At 39.6% G+C, this 11,237-nt stretch overlaps 1 protein-coding gene across 1 annotated transcript in view; it reads right to left on the bottom strand.

Moving 5' to 3' along the window:
* The window catches only part of LOC309495419 (uncharacterized protein), a 28,063-nt gene that overhangs the window by 3,616 nt on the left and 13,210 nt on the right, over positions 1-11,237 (bottom strand). Inside the window, exon 3 of the mRNA XM_082165191.1 lies at positions 281-869. Within this exon, the coding sequence (XP_082021317.1) occupies positions 281-869 (589 nt within the window). The remainder of the gene's footprint in view (positions 1-280; positions 870-11,237) is intronic.

The following is an 11,237-nucleotide window of genomic DNA, read 5'->3' as shown; positions in this document are numbered from 1 at the left end:
CACTTGCCACCCATTTTGGCCAAATTGTGCAGCTCAACAAACAAACTCAACTTAGCACTTCCTAAGTTACAATCAAGATTTTTCCCGAAAATGTTTCCTGCCTTACTAGAATTTGCCATTATGTTCTCAAATTCCTCATATGATCTGCTGTCAAACCTGATCAGGAGCATCAGAGACCAACAGCCAATATGAACCTGATCATACAGAATCTCTGCTGAATGACCAATATATGTCATTCAAGTGTCATGAAAAACAACAAAAGATCATGAAAGAAACACACCTGCAGGAATAAACTCATCATCATTATTCTGATCTTCATCAGCCTCATTATAGTCATCATCCTCCTGTTTAAGGCTCTGTTGTTGTTCCTCTGCTGTGGTTTCTTCTCCTCGTCTCTCTATCAGGTTCCTGCAGTCCTCCAGTTTGACGGAGCACATCTTCATCTGCTGTTCTCCAGCATTACAGTCAGAGGTTTGATCAGCAGACCCATGATCCTGAGCGTCAGTATAACACAGTAAAGTGAGGCTGAGCTCTGAGTCCTGTGTGTCTCTGGATCTCTGATCTCTGACACTCCAGAGCGAATCCTGAGCTTCTGTCCCACCAATCTCATCATCATCATCCTCCTCCTCCTCCTCATGGCTCTGTTGTTGTTCCTCTGCTGTGGTTTCTTCTCCTTGTCTCTCTATCAGGTTCCTGCAGTCCTCCAGTTTGACGGAGCACATCTTCATCTGCTGTTCTCCAGCGTTGCAGTCAGAGGTTTGATCAGCGGATCCATGATCCTGAGCGTCAGTATAAGAGAGGAAACTGAGGCTGAGCTCTGAGTCCTGTGTGTTTCTGGATCTCTGATCTCTGATGCTCCAGACCAAATTCTGACAGTAAAAAGCACAACATATATTAGCTGACTCTGACATTGGGCTCATGACTTTTACTTGGAATCTTAATTGGTTAAAAGAGGCCTCATTTCATTGGACAAACTGACAGATGATCAAATGAATCATATACAAACCTCTTTGTTGGGTTTGTCTCCTCTTTCTCTCAGCTTTGCCTCCAGTGACGCCACCTCTTTCTTCAGCTGACAGATTTCAGTGATGAAATCCTCAATATCCAGCATGGACAGATCAGTTCCTACTGATTTACAGCAGATCACATCCATTTGCGCTGTCATGGTCAACATCTGAAGACAAACATCACCATTATTACAAGACACATTTATAACGGACTGCTCAAACTCAAAATTATTCTTTTCATATGATGATCAAGAGAGAAACTCATAACCTAGAATGCAAATGGCAACAAAATCATTTAGAGGTCTTTAGAATTGTGTGGAAAGACTCTAATAGCAGCCAGGGCCGAGCATCTCAGCAAACTCATAGGAAATAACTAAAACAATCCAAGGTTTTTATTTAGTACAGTGGCTACACAGCAAAACCCCCAGTGTTAAATTAACTCTCCTCAGAGTTTATTTGAGTCCACACTCAAGAGTGTTAAAATTAACTCTGAATCAGTGTTAAAGTTAATGAGATGATTAAATTATTAATTGAGTGATGATTGAGCATTAGTGATGAACACCTGCTGTCAACAAGCAGAATCACTGACGGAAAGAGTCTCTATTTGTAAGTCACCATTATCAGGGCTCCAGACTAACTTTTCCACTGGTTGCACTGGTGCTACCAACTTTCTCAGATGGTCGCACCAGCATATGATTTGGTCGCACCTTTTTTTTTTCTTTTTTTTTTGCTACATGCCATGGGATTAATCAATGCTGATGAATAGTGGTCTTAATCTACCCTAGTTTTGCACTGATGTAAAAAGACTGACAGTGACACAAGACCTCATATTAGCGTTAGTTAGAAAAAATTTTTAAAGGTCCCATTCTTCGTGATCTCATGTTTCAAACTTTAGTTAGTGTGTAATGTTGTAGTGTGTAATGGACTACAAAACTTGTAGTCCATTATAACATCTACAAAGACAGCCTTCATGCTTTCAATATGGAACTAGGCAAAGCTAGACAGACTTTCTTCTCAAATATTATAAACAGCAATTTAAACAACACACGCACTCTTTTTGCTACTGTAGAGAGACTGACAAACCCCCCAAGCCAGATTCCTAGTGAAATGCTCTCAAACAGCAAGTGCAGTGAGTTTGCTTCTTTCTTCTCTGAGAAAATCAATAATATCAGAAAGGTGATCAGCACATCCTTGAGTTGCACTGGGGTCAGACAGATCAGACACCCTGAGAAAGTAGTTACTATGTCTGACTTCAAAGAAATTGATGGCAAAATTTTGGTAGAAACCATACAACACCTTAAAACATCAACATGCGCTCTTGACACACTTCCCACATCTTTTTTCAAAAGTGTGCTAAACAGTTTAGAAGCAGATCTTCTAGAAGTGGTAAATGCCTCACTTCTCTCTGGGAGTTTTCCAAACTCCCTGAAAACTGCAGTTGTCAAGCCCCTCCTGAAAAAGAACAATCTGGATAAGACCATATTAAGCAACTATAGACCGATCTCAAATCTTCCTTTCATAGGCAAGCTCATTGAAAAAGTTATTTTCAATCAGCTGAACAAATTCTTAAGCTCGAATGGATACTTTGACAATTTTCAATCTGGTTTCCGACCGCACCACAGCACAGAGACAGCGCTCATAAAGATAATAAACGATATTCGCTTAAATACTGATTCAGGAAAATTATCAGTGCTGGTACTACTCGACCTCAGTGCTGCATTTGACACTGTCGATCATAACATACTTCTTGACAGGCTGGAAAACTGGGTGGGGCTTTCTGGGATAGTCCTAAAATGGTTCAGGTCATACTTAGATGGGAGAGGTTATTATGTGAGTATAGGAGACCATAAGTCTGAGTGGACATCCATGACATGCGGAGTCCCTCAAGGCTCAATTCTTGCGCCACTCCTGTTCAACCTGTATATGCTCCCAATGAGCCAAATAATGAGAAATAACCAAATTGCTTACCACAGCTATGCAGACGACACACAGCTGTACTTAGCCCTATCGCCTAATGATTACAGCCCCATTGACTCCCTGTGCCAATGCATTGACGAAGTCAACAGTTGGATGTGCCAAAACTTTCTTCAATTAAACAAAGACAAAACTGAAGTTATTGCGTTTGGAAACAAAGATGAAGTTCTCAAAGTGAACGCATACCTTCACTCTAGGGGTCAAACAACTAAACATCAAGTCAGGAATCTTGGTGTGACACTAGAGTCAGACCTTAGTTTCAGTAGTCATGTCAAAGCAATAACTAAATCAGCATACTATCACCTGAAAAATATTGCAAGAATTAGATGCTTTGTTTCCAGACAAGACTTAGAGAAACTTGTGCATGCTTTCATCACCAGCAGGGTGGATTATTGTAATGGACTCCTCACTGGCCTTCCCAAAAAGACCATAAGACAGTTGCAGCTCATACAGAACGCTGCCGCCAGGATTCTGAGCAGAACCAGGAAATATGAACATATCACACCAGTCCTCAGGTCTTTACACTGGCTCCCAGTTAGATTTAGGATTGATTTTAAAGTATTATTACTGGTATATAAATCATTCAATGGCCTAGGACCTCAATACATTGCAGATATGCTCACTGAATATAAACCCAACAGATCACTCAGATCATTAGGATCATATCAGCTAGAAATACCAAGGGTTCACTCTAAACATGGTGAGTCTGCTTTTAGCTATTATGCTGGAACCAGCTTCCAGAAGAGATCAGATGTGCTCCTACTGTAGTCACATTCAAATCCAGACTCAAAACACTTCTGTTTAGCTGTGCATTTACTGAATGAGCACTGTGCCGCTGTTCGTCCGACTGTTTGTACTGTACTGTATTTTACTCTATTTTTCTAAACTATTTTAATTATTCTTATTTCTTTTAATTATTTTAATTTCTCCTATGTCAGCAGGGCATTTAGCCCGAAACTGTAAATGCCCACTCAGAAGGTGATAATGTGAAAGTGACGTGTATTAATGTGGGTTTGAAAGTAGAACAGTATTTAAATGACGATATTAAAGTTTTCGTCTGAGAAAGAATGTGAACGCAGTGCTAAAGTGCTAAAGAAAGTGAAAAGAACGTGTGAGTAAATGAGGGAGAAAAGAAAGTTAAAGGAAAGTTGATAGATGGAAGTCGTAAGAAGATTGAAGGTTAAAAGAAGGTTGAAAGATTTAAGTCTTAAGGGAATCCTTTGAAAGAAAGATCTATAATAATATTCTTTTTATTTTTTAAAAGTACTGTATTTTATTTAATTTTTCTAAACTGTTTTAATTATTCTTATTTCGTTTCATTATTTTAATTTCTTCTATGTAAAGCACTTTGAATTGCCATTGTGTATGAAATGTGCTATATAAATAAACTTGCCTTGCCTAATGTTGCTGTTAGAGCATAAATAATATCTGTAAAATTATAAAGCTCAAAGTTCAATGCCAAGCGAGATATTTTATTTAACAGAAGTCGCCTATATTGAACGGCCCGTTTGGACTACATCCCTCTACTTCCTTCTTTAATGACGTCACTAGAACAGTTTTTTGACTAACCTCCGCCCACAGGAATGCTCCCTCAACTCTACCGAAATTCGTTCATGTACTTGCGCACTTCTTATAACTTACTTTGTTTACTCAGCTCTTACGGTGATTTTCTGAAGTAAAACTGACGCTTCATCTTTTGTGTGGTGTACAATAAACTTTATTAAACTCATCAGTATATGTCTGATCATCATTCGGACCTGATCCGAAACAGCAGACTTGTAGGCTATTAATAAATAATGGATACATACAAGCAGATGGTAAATGGTAAATGGACTGCATTTATATAGCGTATACATACAAGCAGATGACAAATACATTATAATAACCGTAATTAAACTACTAAACTATACCTGTTCCATCTCTATACAGCACTCTGACTCTGTAGGCATTATTGTCCGACTCAAAATGAACACCGTTACTGAGAGTTTCTGATATTATCATCATTCCGTGAGATGAAATTGTCCTGACAGACTGAGCGCGAGCTTATGAAGCTCCGCCCCCTGGGTCATCCAGCAGCAGCTTATTTGCATTTAAAGGGCACACACATATGGCGCTTTTCCATTACCAGTACCAGCTCGACTCGACTCGACTCGACTCGACTCGACTCGACTCGACTCGACTCGACTCAGCTCGGCACGGCTCACTTTTCGCTCCGTTTTCCATTGCAGATAGTACCTCCACAATAGTACCTGGTCGTCATAGCGACGCCGCAGGATACTGCCGTGACTTAATCTTTTACGCGAGACGCGCGAGACACACCCGCTACCCAAACACACAGGACAATGGAGGAAATCGAGTGTATGCTGTTTTTGGATGTTTTTGTTTTTGTTTTTGCTGTTTTTTATTCAGGATACTCCGTCTGGCGCGTGCAATGATGACGCAGTGAATAGTGACGATTCTCTCTGACCAATCAGCAGTCTGCCTTGTTTTCACGTCACATTTTAGTATCGCCTCGGCTCGCTTAGAACCTCGCCGGAGGTGGTACGAAAAAAAGTACCTGGAAGCAGGTACAGGTACAACTTTTACACAGTGGAAAACCAAACAGAGCCGAGTCGAGTCGAGGCGAGCCAAGCCGAGCTGGTACTGTGTAGTGGAAAAGCGCCATAAAACAGCGCGTTTTCTGAGCCCCAAAAAATGTCAATTTAAACATGCTGTAAAAAATGATCTGTTGGGTATTTTGAGCTGAAACTTCACATACACACTCTGGGGACATCAGAGACTTATTTTACATCTTGTGAAAAGGGGCATAATACGGGACCTTTAATCTTTTAACTCTAAAAAAAAAAAAAACTTAAAAAAACATGTAGCCTATGTTCTTTAATGTTTGATTATAATTTTACTGTCTTCACATAGGGATTGGAATTGATAAGATTTTATCAATATCAATGCCACTGACGATTCTGCTTATCGATCTGATTCTTTAAAGATTCTCTTATCGATTCTTGATAGCACTGTGTGGAAAAATGTAGTCATATGCTTTTCAAAAAACAAGTGGTTTTATTTATTTTAAAGCTTAAAACTATATTTTTTTAAATACTACTTTGGGGTATCGTGGCTACCGTGCTTTTTGTGCTGGACTAGTTTAACGTGGAGAGATTGGGTAAAGTAATAATTACCAGAGCTTCTCAGTGATTTTAGTCCCGTCAGAATGTGCATCTCAGTAATCATTACGGACAATGTCAGTAAAGATTACGGCGACTTTTACCATCAGTAAAAAGGTCCAGAAAAATGACCTCAGGTAATACTAATCCCGTGCAAATAGACCCGCTGTAAATATGTACGTAAATATTCCGTCATTTCCTATTTAAAAGTAGTTTTCCGTGGGTTGTCACGTATGGAGGCGCTTAAAAAAGCATTCAGTTGTGTTCTAGGCGGTGGGATGTCAAGTCTGTGGCAAAACTCAAGTGTTTTACACACCATTCAGATCAAAAAGGAGGTTGAAAGCACTTGTTAGAGGCACAAAACTTATTTTAGTGTTAGATAAGTGCCTATTACCAACACAATTCAATCTGAATTTAATACATCCGACCGGACCTCACTGTTTTATATAGGCCTATACAAATATAGGTTATATATATATATATGTGCGTGTTTGCGCACAACATGATATCAGGAAGCAATGTAATACGCACATGACGACAGGTGGGTGACAGCGGAGCGTTATTTGAATTACTCCTCCCACTTCTGCTAGTTTTACTGAGATATCTTATACCGTGCGAATTGGCCATTATTATTACAGACGTCCTGTGGTAAAATTACAACCCAACTCTCCATGTTAAACTAGTCCCGTCCGAATAGGGCTTTAAACAATTAAGCTGTTAAAAGCACATTTGTCAGGAGGATGCACTGTGCTTAACCTAGCCATCTAAAAAGCATCATGCTCAAACAGAGCAACAAATGTTCTACTTCTCTAAAGGAAGAAATACGTAGCCCACAACATGACTCAGCTGTGCAATACTGCTGCTTCATTTTTATTTAAATAATAAATAACGATAAACAAGCTACAACAAGCTACAATAAGTCCAAAATGCAGCTGCTAGAGTTCTTACTTGGTCAAGAAAATATGATCATAACCAATTTTATCATCTCTACGTTGTTTACCTATTAAGTTATGTACTGATTACAAAGTGTTTCTACTGACCAATAAGGCTCTAAACGGTTTAGCTCCTGTGTATTTAACTGATCTTCTATCGCCTTACAAACCATCTCGCTCTTTAAGATCACAAAACTCCGGACTTCTGGTAGTACCTAGAATATCTAAGTTCACAAATTTTCACATTTACATTGTGAAATTTGAAAATGTGTATTTTCACATTTGGCTCCTAAACTCTGGAATAGCCTTCCTGATAATGTTCGGGGGTCAGACTCACTCTCCCAGTTGAAATCTAGATTAAAGACGCATCTCTTTAGCCAAGCATTCACATAATGCATCTCATAACCATGTCCTCCAGTTATATCAGATCAAATGCACATGGTTACCTTTTGTTTGAAATGGTATTTTCCAGTTGATTCTCTGTTTTATCTCGGGATGCCCATCCAGAGGTAACTAGAGAGTATGTCAGCTCCAGCCTCTCACAAAGACTTCAGATGCCTAACACCTGTGAAGAGATGACACCAACTCTGAATCAACATGCACACTGCCAAGTTTTCTATATATTGTAATCATTATGATCAGAACTTGTAATTATCGCTGTAATGAGATCATTTATACCTAAATGAATAACTTTTTTGTATTATCTTAACTGTACATTTCCGACATTACTTTGACTGTCACCTCTGTTAACACATTACTTCAAACTGTAATGTAGACATTTTCTGTAAAGACCCTTTGAGACAATATGTGAAAAGCGCTATACAAATAAATAAGAATTGAATTGATGATGAACGAGCAGAATTACACAGAATTGATCTGTAAATAAAGAAAATTACTTTAATTTGAGAATATTCAGAAATAAATGTAATATATAAATGCACGTGTTTAGGCGCATTTGCTTAGTTTCTTGAGTAGTATTATCAAATATTATAATATATTATCATCTAACACTCTTATTAAGCTGCTGGATTCAATAAACTCAAATTTCGGAAATTAAACAGGATGTGATACTCATTTCTAAGAGTCCTTTAAAAGTGACCAGAATTGAAAATTAAATATCGTGTTAGTACACTGGTTTATAAAAGATTAAAACACGTCTGCTGAAGTAATCAATAAACGTGTGGTTACTGTGGTTTTAATAAAAATATCTAAGTTGGACAATGGTTAATTCGGGTTTTAAGGATAAACAGCGAGAAAACGCTTGATTTAAGCTCAATAAATCACTACAGACAAAACAACAAACCTCCGTCTGAGCACGGCGGCAGCTTCGTCCTTTCTTCAGTGGTTTTACCGGCGCACTGAAGAGCGTCACAGCGACTCCTACAGGTTCCAGTAACACCTGCTGTTCACTAGAAATCGTATTTACACGGCAAACTTTATCCGCCTTTTTCTCATTCAAAAATACCCTTGAATTCCAGTGGCGCGGAGCCTTGATGACGTGTTTTAACGGTCATCAGCGTTGTAAATCCTGCACAGTTTTATATATATATATATATTTTTAAATGTACATTTATAACACTATACGTTGTATTATATTACATTTGCATCAATTACAAAAAAAAAAAAAAATCTGTAAAATATCAATCTCTGTTTTTTTTTCTCTTGTTGAAAAGTTATGAAAACTCTGTTGTGGAGTTTTTATTTTTTGCTTTTTGAGCAAACTGGAACACAAACAAATATATTTAATGTAATCTCCCATCCGCTTCTGAGAAACCCGGAAATGTGAAATGGTCACAGCAAAAACTGTCGGCTTGCACAGCTGTGATATGATACAGCTGTTTTTAATATTTATGTTTTTGCTATAGTACAATAAAGTTAATTAAAAGACGGCGACAAAAATAAGTTTTTAGCTGTTATTTTTGTAATTAGTCATGCTCACTGCACCATTCTGCAACCACCTTCTAGTTGTTCAACGGATCACAAAACTCACAGTTCGCATGATATTACGGTTTTTGAGTCACAGATCAGATCATTTTTCAGATCAGCAAGAAAAAAAATATATTTTGGGGGTGGGGGGTAAATTTGCTTTCCATTTATTACTTAAAGCACACTTGAAGTACTCCAATACCACATCAAAAACTAGCCTAACTAGTAAAGTCCAAACATTATTAAAGACAAGTGAACAATCAGCAAAAAATAAGAACAAATGCTTAAATCACAAGCATAGATAAATACACTGTAACAAAGTTACAAATAAAGTAAGGTCTAAATGTAATGTTCATTTCAGGTACTTTCTCGAGACAAAACCGCCTGTGTTTACAAGAATACTTGTTGAGACTGGTATTTTGACCTAATTTTGTGTGTATGTGTCCATCCAAATGCAAGGAGACACGAAAGAGGAATCAATTTGGGCTTGAATTTGAACATGAACTGAGGTAAATAACAGCCATTTCTTGCCCTGATGTGGTATTGCCATGTTTTTCAGTTAGTATTAGTGCTAAAAGAAGCTGTGGTCGAGTTTTGTGTTCACGTGAGATTCAATATATACATTTATAATAAATATATAAATCTGCAAATGGACATTGAAGGTATAGTAGCTACCTGAACAAACAAACACACATCTCACACATGCTCTGGAAGAACATAGGTGACATGGAAGTTTAAAAATACTGTGTGAAAGGAAAACGTCTCCGGTTACTATCGTAACCTCGGTTCCCTGAGAGGCGGGAACGAGACATTACGTCACTGACGTATATGGGAACTCCCTTCCTTCTCCGTTTTCACTGAAATCTTATAGGCTAACGCCAGCTGGAGACAGCTGGCCAATTGACGCGAAACATGCAAATGCTGACTGGACCGCGGGCAGTATAAATAGCATGGGCGCGACAATTACGTCAGAATCAAGACTGAACACTAGCACAGCTGATCAAACGGCGAGCACGGCGGCTGACGTAATGTCTCGTTCCCGCCTCTCAGGGAACCGAGGTTACGATAGTAACCGGAGACGTTCCCTTTCAAGGCGGTCACTTCGACATTACGTCACTGACGTATATGGGAACTGTATAGAATCCCGCCGTGAGCGCAGTGAAGATAAGCCCTGAACGGGGTCAAGCTACACTCCCACGAGAGACAACAGTTCTAAGCCAGCAGCGCCGCTAGGAGCACTCGAAACTGATAGGCGAAACTAGACCAAGAACGTCTGCTCCGACCTTACCAAAGTTGCATATCCAATGCAATGAAGCGAAGACTGCACTGGAGAGGGCAGCACAACACCATAAGCACTCGAGCACAAGAGTTAACACAGTGTCGACGGCAATAGCGGTGACAGCTGCATAACCTTATAGCCATACACAGAGTTAACAGGAATTGAAAACTACTGCGTAATGCGGAAACAGCTATGTAACATTATAGTCATAACACAGAGTTAGCAGCAATGGTAACTCTGCATAATGCAGACTACTGCACAGCTGGTGGTAACAGTTCATGAGTACATTAATACAACTCACCGAACCCACGACGCTATAGGCAGTGCATCAAACTTGAAACCCTGGCGAACGTGTTCTGAGAAGACAGCCAGCATACCTAAATCCCATAGGCATTTAGCCAACATTGAAAGCGTCGAATTCAGTGAGAAAGTCTCAGTATAAAACAGCACGTCCCTAGTACCATCCATCAAGCACACAAACAGCTGGTCAGACTGCTGCCTAGTGATCCACGTGCATCCGCAAAGCCCTTACAGGGCCAACAGCACTCTGAGCATCGGCATCATGCAAGGCTGACGGCTCAGCAGATAAGGCGGGCAGGGACCAATCTGTGCTCTGAACGGTGTAAGCGACTTCGGAACGCAGCTTGGTATCGGACGGAGAGTGACGCTGCAGTCACCAGGTCCGAGACAATGCAACATCATTCGCTTAGAATGAGCGTAGGTCTCCAACGTGCTTAACTGGGGCGAGAGCAGGCGGATTAAGGCCATCTCAAGAGAGCTCCCAACACTTGATAGTGTAAGTGTCTTGCTCAACTATGGACCCAGCAGCGGACACACAAGAAGGTTTCACAGCTTGGGGATGATAGGCTAGTAAGGGGGTCACGAGGAACTGACACTCCCTTGTAGAACATAGCCAATGTTCTAAGCCGATGCACAGAAGTGCAAACCAACACATAAC

Source organism: Leuciscus leuciscus, assembly GCF_965113295.1.
Source record: "Leuciscus leuciscus genome assembly, chromosome: 3".
Lineage (NCBI taxonomy): Eukaryota > Metazoa > Chordata > Actinopteri > Cypriniformes > Leuciscidae > Leuciscus > Leuciscus leuciscus.
Note: the sequence above shows the minus strand (reverse complement) of the source record. Positions and strands in the feature narration are given on the sequence as shown.